At 37.3% G+C, this 24927-nt stretch overlaps 1 protein-coding gene across 1 annotated transcript in view; it reads left to right on the top strand.

Moving 5' to 3' along the window:
- Positions 1–24927, top strand: part of ATRNL1 (attractin like 1) — a gene marked incomplete at both ends in the record, with an annotated part of 304322 nt that overhangs the window by 93220 nt on the left and 186175 nt on the right. Inside the window, 3 exons of the mRNA XM_009635895.1 lie at positions 10798–10882; positions 16585–16793; positions 19234–19352. Coding sequence (XP_009634190.1) covers positions 10798–10882; positions 16585–16793; positions 19234–19352 — 413 coding nt within the window. The remainder of the gene's footprint in view (positions 1–10797; positions 10883–16584; positions 16794–19233; positions 19353–24927) is intronic.

Raw genomic sequence — 24927 nt, 5'->3', positions numbered from 1 at the left:
TCTGGAGATGCTATAAAAACTATTATGATACCCTAATTTTCATAATTTAATATTTTTTGGTGTATTTATTTAGAATACTGCTGCACAAAATGAACGTTAGAAACCTGGCCTCTGGTATGTGTTTGTCCTCTGGTATTTTACCACCAGACTTGCTGCCAGGTTGCTCTAGCAGCTCCTTAAAGATCTACAAATGGTTATCCTCATTTTTCCAACTGTGCTATTATTGTTTACTTTTTGCTGAAAGAAGAACCTTGGCAATGGGGACAGCGTTGCCACAGGGCTCTCCCTTGGATGCTCTGGCTGACCTGTGGTTTTCTAACTGATATTGGTTATGGCTTTTCTTTATCTGCTGTACACTGGAGTGCCGTGGTTGCCTGTTCAGCACATAAAAAGAAGCTGAAGGGCCTCAACTGGTGAGATCTTGTGTGTCACAGATGTAGCTGCCAGTGTTCAAGCTGGGTTGTTTATTCAATTCTTCCATTATAGCATTTTGAAAGGTACTTAATGACAATTAATACAAACAGATCTGTGTGTCTGAATGTGTGAAGTATGGCTGCATACCTGTAATTAATGAATAGGGATTTATCTTTCAAAATAAGATATTATCTTGTTCTTCAGTCTTTGTGTGAGAAACTGTATGTTAGGAGCTGTACCCTGAGTTCCTCCAATTCCTACTTTGTAATATATAAAAATGCATACCTTTGGGAGACTGAGACACGGTAGAAAGAGAGTAGATATTTACCACTGACTTTAAATTCTACAAAGTGCTTAGACTTCACAGAGATTAGTTTAAATAAATGTGTAATAGAACTAGAGAGGAAGTGTGACACGCGTCAGTATTGATGTTTTGCTTATGTTTTCTTCTTGGTACAAAGTTTGACATTAGTTCAGTCTGCTTTGTTTTTTTTCTTCAGTTACTGTTGGCCTCAAGTTCACCACTGTGTTTTCTGCCTACACAGTGGTAGAATGGTTCAGCCAGGCCAGTGTGTTGGGTATTTTTTTTTCTGACTACTTGATTAGTTTGATTATATACATTGTATAAGGAATAGAATACACTTCAGAGAGAAACCATGGTGATCTGTGTACCATACAAAGCTCTAGTCCAACTCCTGCTCCAAACAAAGTATAATTGTTTTGCAGTAGTTGGTCTAATGAGCACACAACTCAATAACTGGGCGTAATTCTGCGAAAGGACAGGAGTAGTGAAATAAATAACATTTCAGGCAAAGTAGTTCTTAATTTTTTAAACATTTATAAACAAAATGAAACCGCTTCATGAAGGCATCTCATTCTTTGACCATGACTAAGGTTTATTTGGTGCAAGTTAGGAAAATTTGAGGACAGGCTTTTATGTACATTTACATGAATTTGAGCAAACCCAGCATACTTGGATCAGCTATTGAATGAGCTAAAAACTATTATGGATTCTTCTTACTGCTATTGGCCTGGTATTGCAACAATGGTGGAAAGCCCTCCCAGAGAAAATAGAACTAGGTATTGTCCTGAAAAATACCAGCAATTACACTGAATATTCAGTCACATTCCATCTTCTGGGCTGTACCAGCAACCAGCTTTTTGGAGCAAGATTATATCTGATAACCAGCTTTGGAGCAAGAATCCTACCTCTCTCTGTTCTCTTCTGTAGGCTTGGGAAGAAAAGAGGGGTGCAGCATTACAGCTCTGTTTCTTCACTTTTATCCTCAATCTTTGTAGCTGGTATGAAGGTTAAAAAAACACATCATGTGTCTTTATTCCTTATGCTTGCCCTATAATTGATGTTCCAGTGCTGATAAATGTATTGTATAAATATGATTTATAATTTGTATGACACTAACACTACTGGAAAGCTTCTCTATCTAAATGTGCAGATGGGTAGTTGGAAGGCTGTGTCCGTGTGGCTTTTAATTTTCTGAAGGAGAGCTCAATTTTCAACCTGGGGAACCTGATGAAGGACTACTAAAAAATAAAAAAAACCCAACCACCACACTATGTATTGATATGCATATATGTATTAAATACATATTTATATATATGTATATACATAAATGCGCACATGTGCATGTTGAAGAACTTGTTTTCAGCCCAACTGCAAATAAAAATCAAAGCTGTACTCTAAAACTTTAGGATAGATTTTTGAAGTATTAGTTGGGAATAATAAGACTGCCTTTTTTTTTAATTTTAAAAGTGTGATACAGGAGCCCCCTTGTACTTAAAATTAGTTGGGAATAATAAGACTGCCTTTTTTTTTTAATTTTGAAAGTGTGATACAGGAGCCCCCTTGTACTCTTGCATTTCTATTTCAATTAGAGCTTAGGAAAGTAATTTAGATTATATTTGATGAGTATTTAGATGCAATATTTACATATAAAAATAGATTAATTGGACATATAGAATCAGAATTTAAAGCAGAGTTTCTAACTACTGAGACTAGTATTAAAAAAAAATTTAAAAAAATTGCTTTTTGTAAGAGTAAGGACATTGATATTAGTTCCTGGCCAAATGGTAATGTTAGTAAATGTATTTCTGTATGCCTAAGGCAGTTCCTGTAGTTTCAGTGTATGAAGTATTCAGTCTCTGTCCTTTTGTTTCACATATGCCAACTGCTAAGGTATCTGGATATCCTAGAAATGCATACAGAATGACTGAAAGGGAACCTCTACAAAAGCCAAAACCTGAAATCATTGGAACACGACAGCTGCTTGCATGCTCTCTCCTACTTGTAGTTATATTTCAGCATTGTCTGTGTCTATGGCAGAAGTGCAAGCCCCATACTTTTAAGATAATAATTTACTCTGCAAAGTTTCTTTTGTAAGTCTTGTTACGTGTCTGGATTTCAGTTTATTATTATGGATTAAATAATATGGAAAATCAATTGCTTATGAGAGACAATATTGCATGTGAAATATTAACTTTCTTCTCGCGTGTTCAAACAAAGCTTAAAAACTTTTTCCTGTTTGGAAAAAAATTCAAGATTATCTCATGAGATTAACTTCTGTTTCACTTGTAATCAAACATATATTGCTTGTATTTTGTAATAAAATGAGTTATTTATTCATAAATTGTTTGCATGTAAAATAAGTTGTTTAACTTCAGTCTGTCATCAACAAAATGAGTAAGTTTAAATGTCTGTAAAGATTTTCTTTTTTTGCTTTTTTTTTTTTTCAACGCAAACGCATCTATTTTTACAATTCTCACTCCTTCTGGAGTTATAAATGGATGGATTATCAATGTGCTATCACAAAGAAAATGTAAAGCAGCGGCTGTGATGGATTAAGTTTTATGCGTTCCTGAGCACTTAAGTCATAAATATAGTTCTGGTGCAGTCTGTAGTAGCAAATGCCTCTGTATCACTGTACTATTAGACGAGCAAAACCATAATAATGTAATGCACTAATTGCTTCCTTTAATAGTAAAGCTCAAGGTGGTTGTTTTAATATTGCTTGGGGAGTCACTGTTATGTATATAGACTCTGCTGTAGATGTTAGAGCTGTAGTTTAAATTCAATTCATGTTGCTTCAGACATGTTTGCCTTTATGTTTTCCTGAGAGTAAGGGGGTTTTTATTATCTGTGTAAAGAAGAATTTTTATGCAGTGTGGAATGAATTGGAAAATAAGTTTTTTTGTTTGTACCTAACTTTCATGGTGCTTTAGTTGTTCATAGCGTTTAAGTGTCCAGAGTTGCAAAAAAAAAAAAAAAAAAAAAAGAGAACTAGACAGAGAAATAATGTGTGCTCATACTTTGTGAACAAACATTTCTTCTAAACATGGTAAAACTAACTGAGTAGTTATTGGAAATATGTAAAGAGAAGGTACAAGCATAATCTGACATTGAATTCTATGTAGTATGCAAGGATGCACTATGGGTGTTACAGAGAGTGTGATTGAGCAGAATTGTGTATACATTGGCATTTCAAATCTATTTAAATCGTTTAACATTGAGAAATTATTGTAGCTTCCTGTCTCTTTTCTTAAAGCATAGCTCCAAACATACTAAGAGGTTGTCAGTAAACCTGCCTGCCAGTGCAAAAATAAAAATGTGATCCTGGAGGTAAAGTATAGAACAGTGCTCGCCCCTTTTTCAGAGACTGTCCTAACAACTCTTCCTCCCTATTTCTAACAACGTTACTTCGCCCCTCCTGTTCAGTGGGACAGCATTAACTTGGAATAGAGAAGAGTTACCTGGCTTGAACAGTTAGGGCACTTTCCTTAGAGATGAAAGCTGTAGGGTAGGAAATGAACCTGTTTCTCCCACATCCTGGATCGTTACTCTTAACTGCTATTAAACTACATAAAACAAGTCTTTTTCCTTTTATCATTTTTGGAAGTATGAACCCTTCCTATTCTTTGAAGGAAACAGTGAGAGTATCACTTAGAGCCTGCAGGCGGAACTCTCTCTGAGTGGGCATGGTGCTTCTGTTCAGGCAGAACAGTGCTGTGCAGTACTGGGCGTTGCAGGGGGAGGGAGGAAAATGCAAATGAAGTGTAAATAAGCTGCTTTTCTGCTCAACGCTTACAGTTTTTTGTCTGTGTTTCTGTAATGTTTTCTGCATTTTCTGCGAAAGAATATCTCAGTTCCTTGATGTTCTCTTATATTCTTTACAAAATTGTGTAGATTTGGGAGTTAGTTGTCAAGATTTTTCAGGGTCATTCTCCTAGTCTTTTTAGTTGTTGAAAATACTGAGATGTCCGTAATACATTCAATAAATCAGATGAAGAAAGGGGAGAGTAATGATCTTTAAAACAGCTGGTAGATGTGTGGTTCTTAGATTTTTCATAACTAAAATTTGAATCGGAGGTAGTTGGATGCTCAACTTGTATAATTTTCAAAATTGCCTTATTAACTTAATTCAGACATGAATTTAACGGAGCTGTGTTAACTGGTGAATGCCCCAGTTCTGTCCTAATGTTTAAGCAATACATTGTTCAAAATCAGATGTCAATGGTAAGTGCGAACTTTATGCTGCCTTCCACTCCTAAACAGGTTTTTAATGGTATATTTAACTGTATGTCTGAAAAGCAAGTCACTCATAAAAAGACTTGCAAGGCTAACAGGATAGAGCTAGGATGCTCTGTTTCCCCTGTTTTTCCTTCAGTCACGTTAATTAAATATTTTAAAGCAAATCTCTATTGGAGTATTTTACTGATGTGACTATGTTGATTAGAAATGTAGTCTTTTTTTTTTTTTTTCCCCATGAAGTCATGGATACAGTCGTGGGATACAGTCTAGTAATGTATAACTATATTATACTGGTGTAGCATATTCCTCTTACTGTACTGTATATGCTATTATAGTATCTTTGTATTGATGTAACTGGTTGTATTTTTAGTGGTCTGGAGCTTTAATTGTGCCACAGTGAATTCTCAGGGACTCTTTCTCTTGTCTTTATGTCCCTCGTAGACAGCCTGGACTTGTGTTTCAGTTCCAGCTCTGTGAAATTGTCCTTACTGTTGCAACACTTTGAACGTTTCTATGAAATGCCTTGGTCATCTTCTCTGATAACAGTAATGCAATATCGCAGTAGGATGTAGATAAAAAGGATATAGGTGACTGGACAAAGTGTAGGATGTTGAGGCTAGTCTTGGTGGGAGTGTGGACCCTGAAGAGTACTACCCCATGCAAAGTTAATTTGGGGTTTTCCTCTGCCAGCATGAGCTGGATCAGTTCAAATCTGGTCCATTTCTGTGGTGTGTTTCATCATGTAAGTAAGATGAGGTGCTTAGGGACATGGTGTAGTGGTGGAATGGCAGGGTTAGGTTAATGGTTGGGCTTGATGACCTTAAAGGTCTTTTCCAACCTAAACGATCCTATGATTCTATAATTTGCATGGCTGATGAATTCACTCTCAGAGCCACTTCTGTATCATCTGGTAACCATTTAATCTACACTAGGGAGGAGTAGGAACCTTTTTCTTATAATGATATAACTTGGTTTTGAAGTTGAAGCCTTACTGATAGGAAGAACAGCCCCTGTATTCCTCTGCCCCTGTATTCCTCCTTGTACTTTTCAGTGACTAAACATTCTGCTGATCAGTTTGGGATGAACAGTATCGCTCCCTCATCTGCTTAGTAACTGTTTCTATTAAAAGCAGTATGGAACTCCATGTGCAATATAAGACAATGGTAAATATAACCAATACCGTATCTTCCACTTACTCTCTGTATAATAACTTAAGAGTGCATGACATTTTACAGAGGAGTGTATTTTATTTTTGAGTTGATAGAGCTTACCATCCTTACTAGACTTAATACAACACACAGAAGGCTGTAATAGCAATAAATGCCGGTGAAACTCATACTGCGTTTGCTGTTTGTCACCTTCTTCTTGGAACTGTACAGTGAGTCTGGAAATTTGGGTAGTTTGAAGATGATGGGCAGGGATGAATTCTATTTGATTCTTTAACAAAAATCCACCAAAAATCAGTTGGTTAACTATCTGTATTTTGTATTAACCAATCTGTACAGAGAAACTCCAATCAGGAATTTAAAACTGAGCAAAAGTATTATTCTTGCACAATGCTTCGTTCAGTGTTCAGTAGCCATCGAGAAGGCTAGGATGAGATAAGAGGGGAGGCTATTTGTAATGTGCTTCCCCCCGCCTTCTTCCCTTGTACTCTACTGAAAAGACCTGCCAGTTTGACAAATACCATCAGCAAGAAAGGAATTATTATATCTCCAGCCCTCAAGGGTTTCTTATCTCAAAACCGGCCCTTATTATGGTTTTATGGTTTTCCTTTGGCATTAAATCCCACTTTTTCTTAAATAAATTTCTAAGTACAGGAAACACTATATATTTGTAAGTATGTTTGTAAAAAAACAAAAACCAATGTGGAACACTTACCAAGATCAGATGAAAATGTAGTCTGTTTTTTTTTTTTAAATTGTTTCCTTTACCATCAGAGGCATATGAGCTCAAACTTGCTGTTTCTGTTAATGTGCAATGGCTTACAGCAGCAAGAACTTGATTTTAAAGTGTAACAGCAAGACTTTGCTGGTCAGTTGTAGTGTTACAGTGTTTGCTTTTAATAGCTTTTAAAATGGAAATATTTTCTTGAAATAGAAATTGAATTAATGATTGTTGATTACTTATTTCCAATAAATAATATTGCTCTTAGTCTGAATTTCTTACATAATTCAGACACCACGGAGGCATCAAATGCCAGTGCTATGCTGGGATGTGGGGAATACACAACTTTTATATTTAGTACTACTCCTACCTTAATCTGAAACTTGTGATCGTAAGTAATTAATTTGTGTCCTAGTACTGTGATCTCTTCTGCTGAAACTGTTTCAGGAGCAACATCTCTCTGGATTGTCCATACTTTCACTGTTCTATTTAAGCAGAGAAAATAAAAAAAGAACAATTGTGAAAGGTGGAGTGTATTAATAACACCATAATTTTATGATAATAAAATGTTGAGTGATAGTGACAGAAGGTAGAAGTTGAGAAAGAGGCAAGATTTTGGGAATGCACTGTAAGAGAGTGAATTAAAGTTATTAGTCTTTCTTTTTCTTCAAACTACCAAATTCATTCCAAGTCCACCATCTGATGTTGAAATTGTTGCAGGTTGGACCATTTGTGTTACTCTGGTAATAATGTGCTTTTAGTTTCTGTTTCCAATTTCTACAAAGATGCAATTGATTTATCTATCGCAGTCTCACTCTGACCCTCTCTAGGGGCACAGGCTGTGATTCTGTGAAAGCCCACGTCAATCTAGCGGCGTATTTCTGCAGGTGTGCCTGTAGCCGTGCTGTCCTGCCCCCTCCCGTTGCCGAGCTAGTTCGGTGCGGTATGCTAACAGCAAGTGAAGGGGACAAAGTGCTTCTGTGAATGATTTCCTCCATTAGAAGTGCCAGAACAGCAGGATTAGCAGTGATGAGCTGTGCTGACAGTGGGAACGAGAACAGGACCAGTGTAGCCAGCAGTTAGAGTGGCTTAGGCTCTGTGTGACACCAGCCTGGAGGACAATTTGTCCCTCTTGGTTTTCCTAATACCCATTTTTGTTGTAGGGGTGTTCAGTTGTTTCATTGTTGGTTTTTTTTTTTTAACCTTAAGCAGACTTCCTTGAAATAATGTGCTCTGATGGTGACATTCCTTTATTTTTTAATCGTATTTATAACTTGCATTAATTATTCCAAAACTTAAAATTAAGTAAATGTACCTTATTTAGATGTGGCTGTCACTGGACTCTTACAGGTAAAAGAATTCAGTAATATTAGGTAAAAATCAACCTGTGTAATAATTGCGTGAAGACCCTGGAAATGGTTAGGTTCCAGATGTGCTCTCCATAGTGTTGCTCTGTGTCAGCGACCTTTTCTGAATGTTGGTCTCTACAGGACACTTCTGCTTCTTTGTGGTACTAACTCTGACCATGCAGCTTCTACAGGCATGTACTCCATTTACTTTTGTATATTATGGAGAGTATGCTGAGCAAATAGGTAATTTTTATTGTGTCTTAGTGTCCAACTCAGTAGCTTTGCAACTGGTTCAGAAGAAAAAGTGTCATCTTGTTATTCTGGCTTCAAACCACTTAAGGCAAAATGCAAGTAAGTTTTCATTGAGAATATCTGAAAGGACAATAAAATTGTCAAAGATCTAAATATACATATGTGCGTGTGTGTATAGATATGTATAAAAAAATAAAGCCACACTTTTATTTCGATTAAATGGGAAACATCTCCCTTTAACTCCTTTTCAACTTCGGATTTAAAATATAGCAGACTTTTTTTGTTACGAGAAAACTGTAACTCTCTGACTGGTAAGAAAGTTTTCCTGAAAGTTTACCCTTCCTGTCTCCAAAACCTGTTATGTTGACAAACTCCAGAAATGCTTTGCCTGCTGTCATGGTTTAACCCCTGCTGGTAACTAAGCACCACCCAGCTGCTTGCTCATTCTCCTCACCTCCCCAGTGGGACAGGGGACAGAATTGGGGAGAAAAAAAAAGTAGTAAAACCTGTGGGTTGAGATAAAGACAATTTAACAGAACAACAAAGGAAAATAAAATAATAGTAATAATGATGATAAAAAGATATACAAACCAAGTGATGCACAATGCAGTGCTCACCACCCACTGGCTGATGCCCAGCCCGTCACCAAGCAGAGATTGCTGCCCCTGGCCAGCTCCCCCCAGTTTCTATACTGGGCATGACACCATATGGTCTGGAATAGCCTTTTGGTCAGTTGGGGTCAGATGCCCTGGCTGTGCTCCCTCCCAGCTTCTTGTGCACCTGGCAGAGCTTGGGAAGCTGAAAAGTCCTCGACTGGTGTAAGCACTACTTAACACACTGATGGTTTTAGTTGTTTCTGTCAACGTTATTCTGGTACTATGCCAGCGACTAGGAAGAGAATTAACTCTGTCCCGGCCGAAACCAGGACACCTGCTCTGTAGAAAAGTACTTTCTTTGCTCTGTTTTAAACTGATTTCCTTGAAGCTTCAATCTCTAGGTGCTTTCTATTTCTATTACTGTGGGTTTTGTACAAAATTCCCAGTCAGGACAGAAAATGAAATCACACCAAAACCACATTTGGAAATACTCCCACAGTGGTACTAAAGAAATATGCTTAAATAGTTAATTTGAGGTGAAAGTACTGATAAAACATTCATCTCAAATACTTGGTGAAAGGAAAGTAATTAGTAGCATACTTAAGATACCAAAAGTAAGATGCTAATGAGATGGGCTGCACAGCTGGAGGAGTGGTAGTTCATCTTAAAGTGCTTATGAAAAGAAATAAGTTTGCTTTCGCACATGTGAAATACATATGAATTGTAATCCTTTGGTTAATTTGAGGGTGTGCAATGTTAGGGCCATGTTACTGGTCACTTGATGCCAATGATGGCAGAGATTGTCGCCGCGGGTGTTGAAACAGGCTTTGAAGGCAGAGAACTGTATAATAAAGGGACGCTTCAGTGAGAGTCCTCTTGCCTTGATAAATGCCATGATAGGTAAGTGTTGCTGGCAGGTTCTTGGCGCACCTACTCAGCAAATGCGTCTAAAAGGAGTCTAAAGGAGTACCTGTTGATTTATGCTTGCGCAACGCAAATACAGCTTCCCAGAACTAGTGACTGCTGTGTGCTCAAATCCTGTGCTGTCTCAAAGTGTAGCAGAATCTTTATGCATATTACTTCTTTCTCCAGAAAATCTCAGTGATGCATTTGAAAGGGGGATCTACCTAAAAAGCCAAAGCTTACTTCAAAAGAAATCAAAAGAAGGACCAAAAATTACAAAATGGCATTAATGGAATGTGTTTAAAGACTGAGTGTGTATATCACTGATCTGTGATATATGTTGATAAATGTATATCACTGAAAATAAAGACTCTAGAAGGACTTTATGAAGGCCAAATAAATATCATGTTTAAATGCATGAATGCAGAATAAAGTGGGTTATTAGGAGTAGAAAAAAGCAGCTTAGCTTTCACCTAGTGACAACAGGAAAAAGAAGTCTGTCAAATCCTGCTGATTTTGACGAACAATTTTAAAAACCCCCTAGAAACTAATATTAAAAATGGTTTTAATTATGTCAGTCAAATTTTGTTACAGAGTTCGTGAGACCAGTAGGTGATGAAAGCGTGTTCAGAACGTTTGAAGGTCATGAGGTACACGTGGTCTGTTTTTACAGTGGAGACAGCAGGGGTTACCTGCACTGATCCCTCTGAGAAGGGAGGGTAAATGGGCAATAAAGTTAGCTGATACTTAAAATACAAAGTAGTATCGATGAAATCCATTTTGCATATATTTTGCTGAAAACTTTTGAAATTATTTTATATATGTTTTCATATGCTTTTGTTTTGTTTTTCAGCTTGTGATGAATGGAAGATTTTACCAAAACCTAATCTGCATCGAGATGTCAACAGATTTGGTCACACTGCTGTTGTCAGTAATGGGTAAATGAAGTGTATTTTAAATTATCCTGACAGTTTTTTCTGAATGATAAAAACTGTGGCAGAAATTATAACAATGTGAAGTATGGTTCAATGATATACAGCTGATGTAATTTATTAACATAAAAAGTATTGCTCATCAGGGACTTGACTTGTCTTAGGTAATCAGTACAGCTAATTATCAACTTGACATGCTGTGGAATCTATTCAATGGCATTTTGTATGAACCTTCTAGTGTACAGAGTTGTTTCCTCAGTGAACTACACTGAATTTGAAATTCAGTACCAACTATAGTCCTCATTTAGGTGTAATGGGAGAAATCTTTTTCTCTTTGCAGCATGCTATAATTCCTCGTTCATCTACAATCACAGAATCAAAAACATGTAACTAAAATTTGCTTGGAAAAAAGCAGGATTGCAAAGATACCGATACAGTGATCATCATTAACCACTTGCAGGAAAAAAAAAACCTGCCAGCATCTAGACTATATTAAGTATATTGCTTATTGTCTATAAAATGTACCATACTTTCATGTCATATGTTGAGTAGAGGAGCTCAGTAAAGCTTCATCATCTAGAAACAGGGGACAGAGCAGATCTGGAGCTTGCTGGGTTTGGTGGCTGAAATCTCTGCTTGCCCCACCTCAACCCCCAAAGAGAAAATTGTAGGACAAACATCTCCTTTTTAGTGGAAAAGTTGTATTTCTGCAGGTGTGCCTGTAGCCGTGCTGTCCTGCCCCCTCCCGTTGCCGAGCTAGTTCGGTGCGGTATGCTAACAGCAAGTGAAGGGGACAAAGTGCTTCTGTGAATGATTTCCTCCATTAGAAGTGCCAGAACAGCAGGATTAGCAGTGATGAGCTGTGCTGACAGTGGGAACGAGAACAGGACCAGTGTAGCCAGCAGTTAGAGTGGCTTAGGCTCTGTGTGACACCAGCCTGGAGGACAATTTGTCCCTCTTGGTTTTCCTAATACCCATTTTTGTTGTAGGGGTGTTCAGTTGTTTCATTGTTGGTTTTTTTTTTTTAACCTTAAGCAGACTTCCTTGAAATAATGTGCTCTGATGGTGACATTCCTTTATTTTTTAATCGTATTTATAACTTGCATTAATTATTCCAAAACTTAAAATTAAGTAAATGTACCTTATTTAGATGTGGCTGTCACTGGACTCTCACAGGTAAAAGAATTCAGTAATATTAGGTAAAAATCAACCTGTGTAATAATTGCGTGAAGACCCTGGAAATGGTTAGGTTCCAGATGTGCTCTCCATAGTGTTGCTCTGTGTCAGCGACCTTTTCTGAATGTTGGTCTCTACAGGACACTTCTGCTTCTTTGTGGTACTAACTCTGACCATGCAGCTTCTACAGGCATGTACTCCATTTACTTTTGTATATTATGGAGAGTATGCTGAGCAAATAGGTAATTTTTATTGTGTCTTAGTGTCCAACTCAGTAGCTTTGCAACTGGTTCAGAAGAAAAAGTGTCATCTTGTTATTCTGGCTTCAAACCACTTAAGGCAAAATGCAAGTAAGTTTTCATTGAGAATATCTGAAAGGACAATAAAATTGTCAAAGATCTAAATATACATATGTGCGTGTGTGTATAGATATGTATAAAAAAATAAAGCCACACTTTTATTTCGATTAAATGGGGAACATCTCCCTTTAACTCCTTTTCAACTTCGGATTTAAAATATAGCAGACTTTTTTTGTTACGAGAAAACTGTAACTCTCTGACTGGTAAGAAAGTTTTCCTGAAAGTTTACCCTTCCTGTCTCCAAAACCTGTTATGTTGACAAACTCCAGAAATGCTTTGCCTGCTGTCATGGTTTAACCCCTGCTGGTAACTAAGCACCACCCAGCTGCTTGCTCATTCTCCTCACCTCCCCAGTGGGACAGGGGACAGAATTGGGGAGAAAAAAAAAGTAGTAAAACCTGTGGGTTGAGATAAAGACAATTTAACAGAACAACAAAGGAAAATAAAATAATAGTAATAATGATGATAAAAAGATATACAAACCAAGTGATGCACAACGCAGTGCTCACCACCCACTGGCTGATGCCCAGCCCGTCACCAAGCAGAGATTGCTGCCCCTGGCCAGCTCCCCCCAGTTTCTATACTGGGCATGACACCATATGGTCTGGAATAGCCTTTTGGTCAGTTGGGGTCAGATGCCCTGGCTGTGCTCCCTCCCAGCTTCTTGTGCACCTGGCAGAGCTTGGGAAGCTGAAAAGTCCTCGACTGGTGTAAGCACTACTTAACACACTGATGGTTTTAGTTGTTTCTGTCAACGTTATTCTGGTACTATGCCAGCGACTAGGAAGAGAATTAACTCTGTCCCGGCCGAAACCAGGACACCTGCTCTGTAGAAAAGTACTTTCTTTGCTCTGTTTTAAACTGATTTCCTTGAAGCTTCAATCTCTAGGTGCTTTCTATTTCTATTACTGTGGGTTTTGTACAAAATTCCCAGTCAGGACAGAAAATGAAATCACACCAAAACCACATTTGGAAATACTCCCACAGTGGTACTAAAGAAATATGCTTAAATAGTTAATTTGAGGTGAAAGTACTGATAAAACATTCATCTCAAATACTTGGTGAAAGGAAAGTAATTAGTAGCATACTTAAGATACCAAAAGTAAGATGCTAATGAGATGGGCTGCACAGCTGGAGGAGTGGTAGTTCATCTTAAAGTGCTTATGAAAAGAAATAAGTTTGCTTTCGCACATGTGAAATACATATGAATTGTAATCCTTTGGTTAATTTGAGGGTGTGCAATGTTAGGGCCATGTTACTGGTCACTTGATGCCAATGATGGCAGAGATTGTCGCCGCGGGTGTTGAAACAGGCTTTGAAGGCAGAGAACTGTATAATAAAGGGACGCTTCAGTGAGAGTCCTCTTGCCTTGATAAATGCCATGATAGGTAAGTGTTGCTGGCAGGTTCTTGGCGCACCTACTCAGCAAATGCGTCTAAAAGGAGTCTAAAGGAGTACCTGTTGATTTATGCTTGCGCAACGCAAATACAGCTTCCCAGAACTAGTGACTGCTGTGTGCTCAAATCCTGTGCTGTCTCAAAGTGTAGCAGAATCTTTATGCATATTACTTCTTTCTCCAGAAAATCTCAGTGATGCATTTGAAAGGGGGATCTACCTAAAAAGCCAAAGCTTACTTCAAAAGAAATCAAAAGAAGGACCAAAAATTACAAAATGGCATTAATGGAATGTGTTTAAAGACTGAGTGTGTATATCACTGATCTGTGATATATGTTGATAAATGTATATCACTGAAAATAAAGACTCTAGAAGGACTTTATGAAGGCCAAATAAATATCATGTTTAAATGCATGAATGCAGAATAAAGTGGGTTATTAGGAGTAGAAAAAAGCAGCTTAGCTTTCACCTAGTGACAACAGGAAAAAGAAGTCTGTCAAATCCTGCTGATTTTGACGAACAATTTTAAAAACCCCCTAGAAACTAATATTAAAAATGGTTTTAATTATGTCAGTCAAATTTTGTTACAGAGTTCGTGAGACCAGTAGGTGATGAAAGCGTGTTCAGAACGTTTGAAGGTCATGAGGTACACGTGGTCTGTTTTTACAGTGGAGACAGCAGGGGTTACCTGCACTGATCCCTCTGAGAAGGGAGGGTAAATGGGCAATAAAGTTAGCTGATACTTAAAATACAAAGTAGTATCGATGAAATCCATTTTGCATATATTTTGCTGAAAACTTTTGAAATTATTTTATATATGTTTTCATATGCTTTTGTTTTGTTTTTCAGCTTGTGATGAATGGAAGATTTTACCAAAACCTAATCTGCATCGAGATGTCAACAGATTTGGTCACACTGCTGTTGTCAGTAATGGGTAAATGAAGTGTATTTTAAATTATCCTGACAGTTTTTTCTGAATGATAAAAACTGTGGCAGAAATTATAACAATGTGAAGTATGGTTCAATGATATACAGCTGATGTAATTTATTAACATAAAAAGTATTGCTCATCAGGGACTTGACTTGTCTTAGGTAATCAGTACAGCTAATTATCAACTTGACATGCTGTGGAATCTATTCAATGGCATTTTGTATGAACCTTCTAGTGTACAGAGTTGTTTCCTCAGTGAACTACACTGAATTTGAAATTCAGTACCAACTATAGTCCTCATTTAGGTGTAATGGGAGAAATCTTTTTTTCTTTGCAGCATGCTATAATTCCTCGTTCATCTACAATCACAGAATCAAAAACATGTAACTAAAATTTGCTTGGAAAAAAGCAGGATTGCAAAGATACCGATACAGTGATCATCATTAACCACTTGCAGGAAAAAAAAAACCTGCCAGCATCTAGACTATATTAAGTATATTGCTTATTGTCTATAAAATGTACCATACTTTCATGTCATATGTTGAGTAGAGGAGCTCAGTAAAGCTTCATCATCTAGAAACAGGGGACAGAGCAGATCTGGAGCTTGCTGGGTTTGGTGGCTGAAATCTCTGCTTGCCCCACCTCAACCCCCAAAGAGAAAATTGTAGGACAAACATCTCCTTTTTAGTGGAAAAGTTGTAGAAAACTGTAGTCAGGTTTAAAGAAACTTCCACTGTTTGCTTGTGCCAGTTTTACTGTTGCTTTTTGCCAACTGGCCTAATATTTGACAGTTGTAGTACTACAGATCATTATACTACTGATCATTCCTCTTCTACATTATTCATTCCGCTAATAAACTCAATATTTAAGTATATGTAGGCAACTTACAGATCCCATACGTATGACTATTGTATAGGTCAGAAATAATGGAGATGCTAAGTAATACTACGAATAAGAATTTGACTGATTTTAACAAAAATAGCAGTAAGTTATAACCGTACACAGAGCACTTCAAATTAATCAATGAACAGGTTACTTCATTAAGAGAAAATTTCCTGGAATTAATGAATTCAGCAGCTGGTGATTTGTGTTGTTTTAAGACATCTAAGCTATGTCTGACACTGAGAACTGTCACTTTCAGTGAATTAGATTCAAGGTGAAAATGCCTATTTTTTTTTACTTAATAACTTAATGGTATTTTTTGGTAGGGTTTTATGTACAAAAAGAGTGTACACTCTCCAAAGATTTCTGCTATTGGTAATTGTATGATCAATTTTGTTTTAAGAGTATATGATACAACAGATATAAAGGTTCTTTATTATTATTTTTTACCTGAGGCTGTTCTTAGTTTTAAATGAGAAGGGTAAGGTCTCAAGTCCGGTCTTCTGGTTCTGATGTCAGCAACTACTGCACCGGAAACATTACCAAAAAGAAATATCTATCTGCCAGTTATTACTGGCTGGCTGTGAAATCCTCTTGAAGAAAAACATTCTCATTTCCTGCAGCCCATTATTTCACACTCTGTTCTCATTATCTATCTCCAGAAATGAGTAGTTTTCCTCCATAGCTCTTCTTTCTAGACATTTGGTATATGTCACTCACTAATACATATAGCACGGTGTACTTTGAGCAATTTTTTTGTTGGTCTAAACTTCCACAGAGAAGTACATTGAAAAACTTATCAATCTTTATAATGGAACCACTGACGTCTTTATTAGAGAGAGGAGAAGAATGCTTTTTGTAATATTATGTGGGTTATTTATTGTATTATCAGGACAGCTAAAGAAATCAAGAAAATGTATCTATAGCTACAATAACAGTTATATTTACTTGCTTTTTCCTAATAGGTCCATGTATGTATTTGGGGGGTTTTCGAGCGTTCTTTTGAATGACATCCTTGTGTACAAGCCTCCAAACTGTGAAGCATTCAGAGATGAAGAGCTGTGTAAAAACGCTCGTCCAGGGATAAGGTGTCTGTGGAACAAGAAACATTGTGAATCCTGGGAGTCTGGGCATGCTAATAACATCCTTAGAGCAAAATGTCCTAAGAAAACAGGTAAGTGAATTCTTGTCTTACGGTGTCAGACTTGCAATGTGATGTAGGAGATAGGGGACACCCCCCAATATGCCCTCCAAAACCAGCCAAGTGGAACCAGTGATTGGACTGTTAAGACTTTTCCTCTCTGAGAATACCCAATGCAAGAGATCTATGGATTAATTTTTAAAATAATTCAATTCTGGAATTGTTTTGGATTTTAAATATAGGGAAGTAGGTGCAAAAGAGCACAAGTTTAAGGTGCTAAGGGGTACAAAACATAAGAGGATTCAAAGAGAAGAATTTACTGTGTTGGGGAGCTAAAGCATAAAATGACTTTAGAAGGGATTTGGCTCAGCGTGTTTGAAGCATTTATGAAAGGGTGGATTTTGAAATATTGTAACTGAATTAATGTTCCTCCTTCTCCATGTTCTCTTGTTTCGGGACCCCCCCACCCTGCCTTCATATTTTTCTGATTCCAAGGAAGCGTAAGAGCAGTCAGAGTGCAGATGGGCGCTGCGAGTGGTATCTGGCGTTACAGGCACATGGCACTCTCGTGGCTCTGTGTGCCAGTAAGAGGGAGGGAAAGCATCACTGCTTAAAGTAGGTTACCTATCAACCAGGAGCATTTGTGTAGCAGAATACAGCACAGTCACAGCTGGAAACAAACCTGAGGCAAACAAGCCCTTTGCTGCAGTATGTCAAAATGGGTTCAAGTTTGTCATGTGAATTGCTGTGTGGCATTGTGATAGCTATATTGGTTGAAACAGCAATTTAGCCTTATGAATAACTGTAGCACCCTATTCCTAAGTATTTTGGCTTGTTACAAGTAAATTGCTTGTGAAAGTGTTGTTCTTATACTTCACGTGAATAGAATATGCATCCCTGCTACATACACCTGCTATTTTTTCTGTGCATCTTTCCTTTCAGCACAGTATAAAATTGCTAACCAAACTTTGGCTGTGTGCTGGATGTACAAACTACCATACAATTAAACTGCCAGTCTACTTTCAATGTTCATTAAAAAATTATTAGCTCTGCTATTAATCAATGCCTCAAGACAGTTTACTTTTCTGTGAGCTTTTATCTGTTTCTGAACTGGATATAAAGTTCGAAACTCAGAAGAAGGGTTCGTTGTGTAACAAAAAGGTTATCCAGGTAAAGCTTTCTGAAGAACTGCTTTTGTACAGTTTCATAACATTTAGAGATCTAGAGTCTAGAAAGTTTCAGCTCTTTATAAAAAGAAAAATCTTGAGAGATTAAATTCAAATGTAATAGAGATGAAAGTGGATGTTATAAAAAGCTGATCCTATCAACAGGTGTTTAAACAAAACAGAGCACAGACAGGCTGAAGGAAAATAAAAACATTAGGGTGGTTTCTCAAGTACAGCTGCTGCACCTGAAATAAACTCCAACTAAACCTGCAAGAGGTGAGGTGTGTAGAATTCCAGTTCGGAAGAAGTTGTGTGGACGGCAACGCCTCACTGCTGTGAAATCCTTCCAGTGTCGGATGGCAATATTCTGCCCAAAGCCAATTTTTCATGTATTCTTTTATACCACTTGGCTCAATTATTATCTGGTTGAGAGTATCATCTGAGAAACTGCTGAGAGTCAATATTCAAGGATTAGCATAAATTTCAGTGGGTTTTCAAAAGATCGATTCTTGGACAGCAAGGCTTTCCTGGCAAGAGAATCTCTTAAACTTGTACGATCCTGGGTCTAAAGAAGTCAAACTGTGCAGGAGTTAAACACGGTGATCGGTATAAGAGATGGTAGGAATTCTATTTTGGGTCACAGTGATTTTTTCAAATTTTTGTCTCCTTAAAATGTCCTTCCTTTAAAATGAAGTAATTGTTTGTGTTCCAAACTGTTTTAAATAACATACATTTTAGTCCAAGTCCTGAAGGCTTGTATTAAGGATTTAACATTAACTCTTCCTCAAATATTTTTTATAGAGGAGGGGCAGAACTATAACTTACCAATCATTATTAGGTTTATAAATTTATTTGTAAAGACTTCAAAATGTCTGTGTGTTGCTCATATCTGTCTTGAATTATTTTTATTTACTACTTTTACCGTTGTCTTCTTGCATAGCAATCTGATATTTCTATCAGAAACCTGCATCTGAAGAAAATCTGTGTTAAAGAATGAATAGTTTAAGAAACTTTCTGATACTCTTCATTTATGCACTGTGCTAAGAGAGTTTGTATGCTGCAAATGAGTGAATAGTCCTTTAGTTGATATAAGACTTATGAACCTTCAAATACATTTTTTACTAAAGGAATTTTTAAAGGAGTAAATCCTGTTAACTGAACAGAATTAATTTCCTACAGTAACTTAAACCTTTATGAATGGCCAGAGCTCAAATGGAGGATGTAACAGAAAATACGCTAAGCGAGTGTTTGAAACGTGGTGGTATTCTCCTGTCGATGGTTCTTTTTGACTTGCGTGTGTGTTACAGCTGCTGCGGATGACAGATGCTACCGGTACGCGGACTGCGCGAGCTGTACTGCCAACACGAACGGCTGCCAGTGGTGTGATGACAAGAAATGCATTTCGGCAAATAGTAACTGTAGCATGGTGAGTCTTTGCAAATCTATGATCGTGTTATTGGCACTGTTTCTCCTCTAGCTCAACCAGAGGCCTGTTGCAGCAAATGGAAGGGGTATAGTAGACTAATAGTAGCTTGTTTTGAACACAAACATAAATGTGTTTGCCTGGCTTTTGCAGTAAAAATGTTGCAGAGGGCAGAGTGGGACTGCAGCAAAGATAACTGTTCCAGGGAAGAAACTTAGTGTATTCTTTAGGATTGTGTTAGCCTACTGTATATCTCTCTGAACAAATACTATTAGCTCCTAATTAAAGACATTTGGAATGTCCCAGAGTCGTTATCAATGTGGATGTTGTGCGTGTGCAGTGTACGGTATGCAGGTAGAAACAGTGGAATCCCATGAAGGGTGGCTGTTTGGTTTTTTCACTTTTAAACAGGACCAGGTTAGTCTTGTTAGTCTTGGTATGGTGATCACTGTTCATCACAGAAATGTCTTTCTTTAAGTCATCTAGTTACTTGTCATCTTATTAAAGGAATATGAGTCTCTGTCACCATGCAATTAACTGGCATGACTTGGTAAGATTGTTCTGATCTTTGTACAGAGAAGCAATAAGAACATACAGATTCATACAATTTTGTATTTTTCTATTTTTAATATTGCTTAGTGCCGTGTTTTATACTTCATGTTGTTGTCCACCAGCTGCTGCATCTCTTGCTTGTTCATTTGATTTTTGTCAAGCTTATAATAGCATTTTAGCTTTATAAATTTTGTGTCCTTATATTTTTCAGCTAGCTCCAGACACCTGGCTGTACTTGAGTTCAAAATCCTTTCTTTACACACTTCGATTAGTAAAACTTGCTCTCTGGTTTGGGCCTGATGCAAATCAATCTTGTTCTCCAGACAGACAAATTAAGGTGTGAGTTGGATTGGCTCTGACTCAAATCTTGCCCATTCAAAGTGCGGAGGGCCAGCTCTAATCACTGGCATTCGTAGACAGTCACTACTAATAAAAGCAATGCAGACACAAATTCATCATCAGCCATGTGAGAAGTCTGTCAGAGTCATTTCACATTCCGGGCACTAATGTTTAGTTTCCTTTGTGGCCTTCAAGGGCTCTTCCTTTCCTAACACATTATACTATATTAGGTGCCAATTTTCTAACCGTGGTTTTCAAGTCTTAAGCAAGGAACAGTTGCTAAGGAGCAGACCATCTTCATCCCTAATAAATGTGGAGCACTGGGTATTTTAGCACAAGCTTCTCAGATCAGCATCCTTCTTCGACAACCTTTCATGACCAAGATTGTCAGCATAATTAGCAACTGATGTATCAGTCTTCTCTATATCATTTCCTGTCTTTTATTCAGAGTTTGAAGTGGATAGCAAAGGCTGCTAGTGGAGGTACTAAAGAATGGGATAGTGAAAATTCATTAAAATGATTTCTGAAGAGTTGCTATTGTAAGTTGGAGGTGGCTACCGCAAAATTAGTGTATTGGCTGGGAGATGATGGAGACAGAATTTTGCAGCTATCGACATAAACCCACCGAAACAGCATCAACAGCATGGCACCATGTGGAGAAACAGAATGGATCAGGCTGATCATCCATTTTCATAGACTGCTACTTCTGGACTAGGCCCACAAAATGAAAATATTGTGACAGTACTGTGATGGTAATATGGGATGACAAGCTGTAGACTCAGAAACATCACAAGGAGAAAGCCCCATTTTTGCAGCTGCACAAAGATCTTATTTATTACTTAGATCATAGAACATCCAGGTGAGACAGGCAATAATGTTTTAAAATTGTTGCTTTTGCTTCATGGAAACCGGCCAGCATACTAAAGATATGTTGGCAATCAGTTTGGCATTGACCTAGTGGTCATGGTTATTTGCAAAGCAGTGACTGTTCTGCTGACTGGAAGGGCTGTAAAGTATGGAAATTTCCCTGAAATAACTGCTTGGGCTGATGGACTTTGTGAGTCGTACTAATGTATTGATGATACACATATACCTGCCTGTGCTCACCGTCCGATGTGGGTCAGCACGTTAACAGGACTCTCTATTCCACCACTATGCAGAGTCATGGATCATCAAGGTGTGGTATATATCATTACACTCATATCTGATGTAAGTGCAAGCAGAGGGTTGCGATGCCAGGTTGTTCTGGAGGTCTGTCTCATTTCAGCACTAGCAAGCTGGTTTGTTTTTCTCCTGTAAAACCTCATATATGTGGGATACTTCTGCATACTGTGGTTTTAGTTGACCCCATCATATCTGATGCAAATACTGAGGGGTGAATGCTTATCCTGTCCTGTCCAACTGGGAAGCAGTTTATTTAATATGTGTAGTTCAAAATGGTACTGAAATTTGGCTCGTCAATAGATTGAACTGCTTGCCTGCAGTAATGCCTTGTTGTCTGTTTTCTACCATTAAATACATCTATTAGAGATTTTGTCTGTTATAATAAGGATTTTTAAGGTTGCCTTGAGAAATTACACCATTGAAAATCCCCAGACTGCTTACAGTGGCTTTACATAATACATTGAAGTGATTCCATAATAAAATGTAGTGCTTATAATAAAAAAAGTGATTTAATTTTTATCTTTGAGATTGATGGATGCTAAAAATGGTAAGATCGCTTACTCTACCTTTTTTCAAAAATGTGCAAATACGGCTACTCGTTGGTCTGAGGGGCAAAAGCAACTATAATACTGTCATTAATACTGTCTTATGCAGAGTACAGACTTCATGGAATATGGCATACTAATATCTGTATAACTTCCTCTTTCAAGCGTCCTCTTCTTGCATCTAGTCCAGGGCTATTTTCAGCTTTGAAACATAGAATATTGTATAAGTCTTTGTCACAAAGAAGGAAACAACATATTGATGTACCTCTTCTCTTTCTCCCATCCATTGGATGTCTGCATCCAAGATGGAAATGTAAACAGGAATATTTTGGTTGATTTTCAAAACCTAATAGTGTTGCATATGTATCCCTCTAAGCACTACTTATCACTCTTTTATCTTCTAAAATTGGGAGAAACAGCTTTCTGTCATGCTTATATCTGCCTTTTTTGCTTAGCTTCTCTGTCTTAACATCTTCCTTCCTTTTGCTCTTTCAAAAAAAGTTCTGTGTACTGCTTGTGGTATATTTCTGGTTTCTGTGGAGTAGATTGTATTGACTTTTACTAGCAGTTCATTGTACTTAAGTCTATTACATTGATCTTGCACTGTGACCCTTTCATTTGTACTCTGTAATATCCTAAGAGTCTTCCTGGTCCTCACTGATTCTGATGCATTTTTCCTGTTTCTTCATAGAGGAAAACCACCAGATCTGGATCTGCTTAATGCGCTTATGAAAATAAATAAATATATATATACACACACTTCGTACATCTGCACATAAAAAGCTTTATCTCTCATCTTGTGAGAATGATACACCCTTGCTAATTGTGTTTTTCATAAAATTGACTATTAGTATTTTGTAATGGAAATATTCTCAGGAAAAGCTATTAATTGTACAAGTTTACATTCCAGTTTTTACAAATAAAAAAAAAAGGCTTTGGGGGAGAGATTAATTTATTTTTAAATTGCTGCACCTTTACAAGGTGTCATTTCTCTTTAGATAGTAGCATGGAAGAGTAAGCAAAGAATTGGTCTGCTCCTGTTTGTGGTTTAACCCCAGCCAGCAACTAAGCACCACCCAGCCGCTCGCTCACACACCCCCCTGGGTAGGATGGGGGAGAGAATCAGAAAAGTACGAGTGAGAAAACTGATGGGTCTCTGATGTGTCTTTTCGAGTGGGGTGCATGTGATTTTCTTGTTTGGAGAGGCTGTGGTGGGATGAGGCACAGCTGAAGTATTCCTGCACCCAGTCTGTAGCATTTTTGAAAGCCTCATTGCTTTCAAAAGCTACAAGGGGGACATGTTTCTCCTGTAACTGTGACCAACCACACCCTTACCTCCACTCGCAGTCTCTGAATCTCTTGTGTGTCAGCCTCCACATATGCAGTATCATGAAGCCCCAGTTGATGTAACGTAAATACAGCCCAAATTGGTATGTGATTTAATAGTATTTTATATCTGAGTGTGGCGCCATAAACTAAGCCTGGTAGAACCCATGAAGGGTATGATAAAGAGCATCTTGCTAAGGGATAGAGGATGCTTCAAAGAGAGCTATAGTCCTACATTGTTAAATATTTTTATACAGTGCCTTAAAGAGAAGAATCATTGTCTTTTTGTAATGGTTGCACCACTTCCAGAAAGTTAACATCCACTTTCATGATGGGAGTCCTTGGATGCTGCACTAATACCACTAATAAAAATAATTGTAGAAATCTGCCGACATTTGAGGAATTCAAAGAATAATCAAGGGGAAATATATAAAGGTGTAGAAGGAATTATGAATAGAATCAAATTCATCTTGGAGGAAAAGAAAATTTAAGACTAAGGAGTACCCAATACTAAGATTTGGGAGTACCTTCAGAGAGATAATAGCAAATCTATTAGATCAATAATTTACAGTTAGACTAGGCAAACTAGACAAGATTATATCATTAACCTCAAAAATCCAGGAGGGGGGAGAAGTATGTTATTAAATAGTAATTTCCAAAATTCTAAGATAAACTACTGTAATATTTTCATTCTACAGAGGATATGCAGATCACTGCAGTTCATAAGTCTGTATACCGCTGTATCAAGATCAGTACTAAAAAAATCTAAGTAAATCAGACATAAGTGGGAAACTTACATATAACATGATTTACTCATATTTTGGTGTGTAAACATTATAAATATCCTACAGCAATATAGAACTTCAGTAACAGATGGGCTGTCATATTTCTGAATTTCATTGGGTTTGGTAGCTTAAGTTATAACCTTAATATTGTGTTAATATGAATTACCTATTGGATTCACATCTACATTGAACTAATGAGATTTTCAGGCAAGCAATGTTTAAATTGGATTTAAGGGAAATAAGTGCTGGGAATAAGGGAATACAACAGAGAACATTATTACAGAATAGTCACTAGTACTTTGAATTTTATTTTAAACATTAAATAACCAGTGCACAACAAGCTTCATGATTAGAAACAGTAATAGAACAAATATCTTGGTTTAGTTGGAAAATTGTAATCTGTATGTAGTATCACTAAAGAGTATATAATTTTCAAAAACAATCTGAATGCTTAAGGATTTCGACTGTCATCATGAAGTGTTAAAAGTCAGTATTGAGGTATTGTAAATGAGCAGATGGTGGATACTTGTGCTCTGAAATTCACTTTAAAGCATCTCTCAAGCATTTTTGTGAATATGCATCATGACTGAATGAAAGTAAATGTGGGTTTGTACTGAAGGCTTTTTATGCTTTACTGTTTGTATGCATTTATTGGCCTAGATAGACAGTTGAGTACTTTATGGCATTGCCTTTGGCTCTGTTTCATACTGTGGTGTAGATGCCTTCTCCTAGAACCGCCTCTCTTGTTCTTTTTGCTTCACAGTAGCCTTTCTTATAGACCAGAAAAATAGTGAGTACCTTTTATAATAAGCTCACTAAAGGGCATCTGATCCAATAAAGGCAACAAACAAATCCCTAAGCGGCAGT

This window comes from Egretta garzetta, unplaced genomic scaffold, assembly GCF_000687185.1.
Source record: "Egretta garzetta isolate BGI_Z169 unplaced genomic scaffold, ASM68718v1 scaffold273, whole genome shotgun sequence".
Classification (NCBI taxonomy): domain Eukaryota; kingdom Metazoa; phylum Chordata; class Aves; order Pelecaniformes; family Ardeidae; genus Egretta; species Egretta garzetta.
This window is presented reverse-complemented; position numbering and strand designations above follow the sequence as displayed.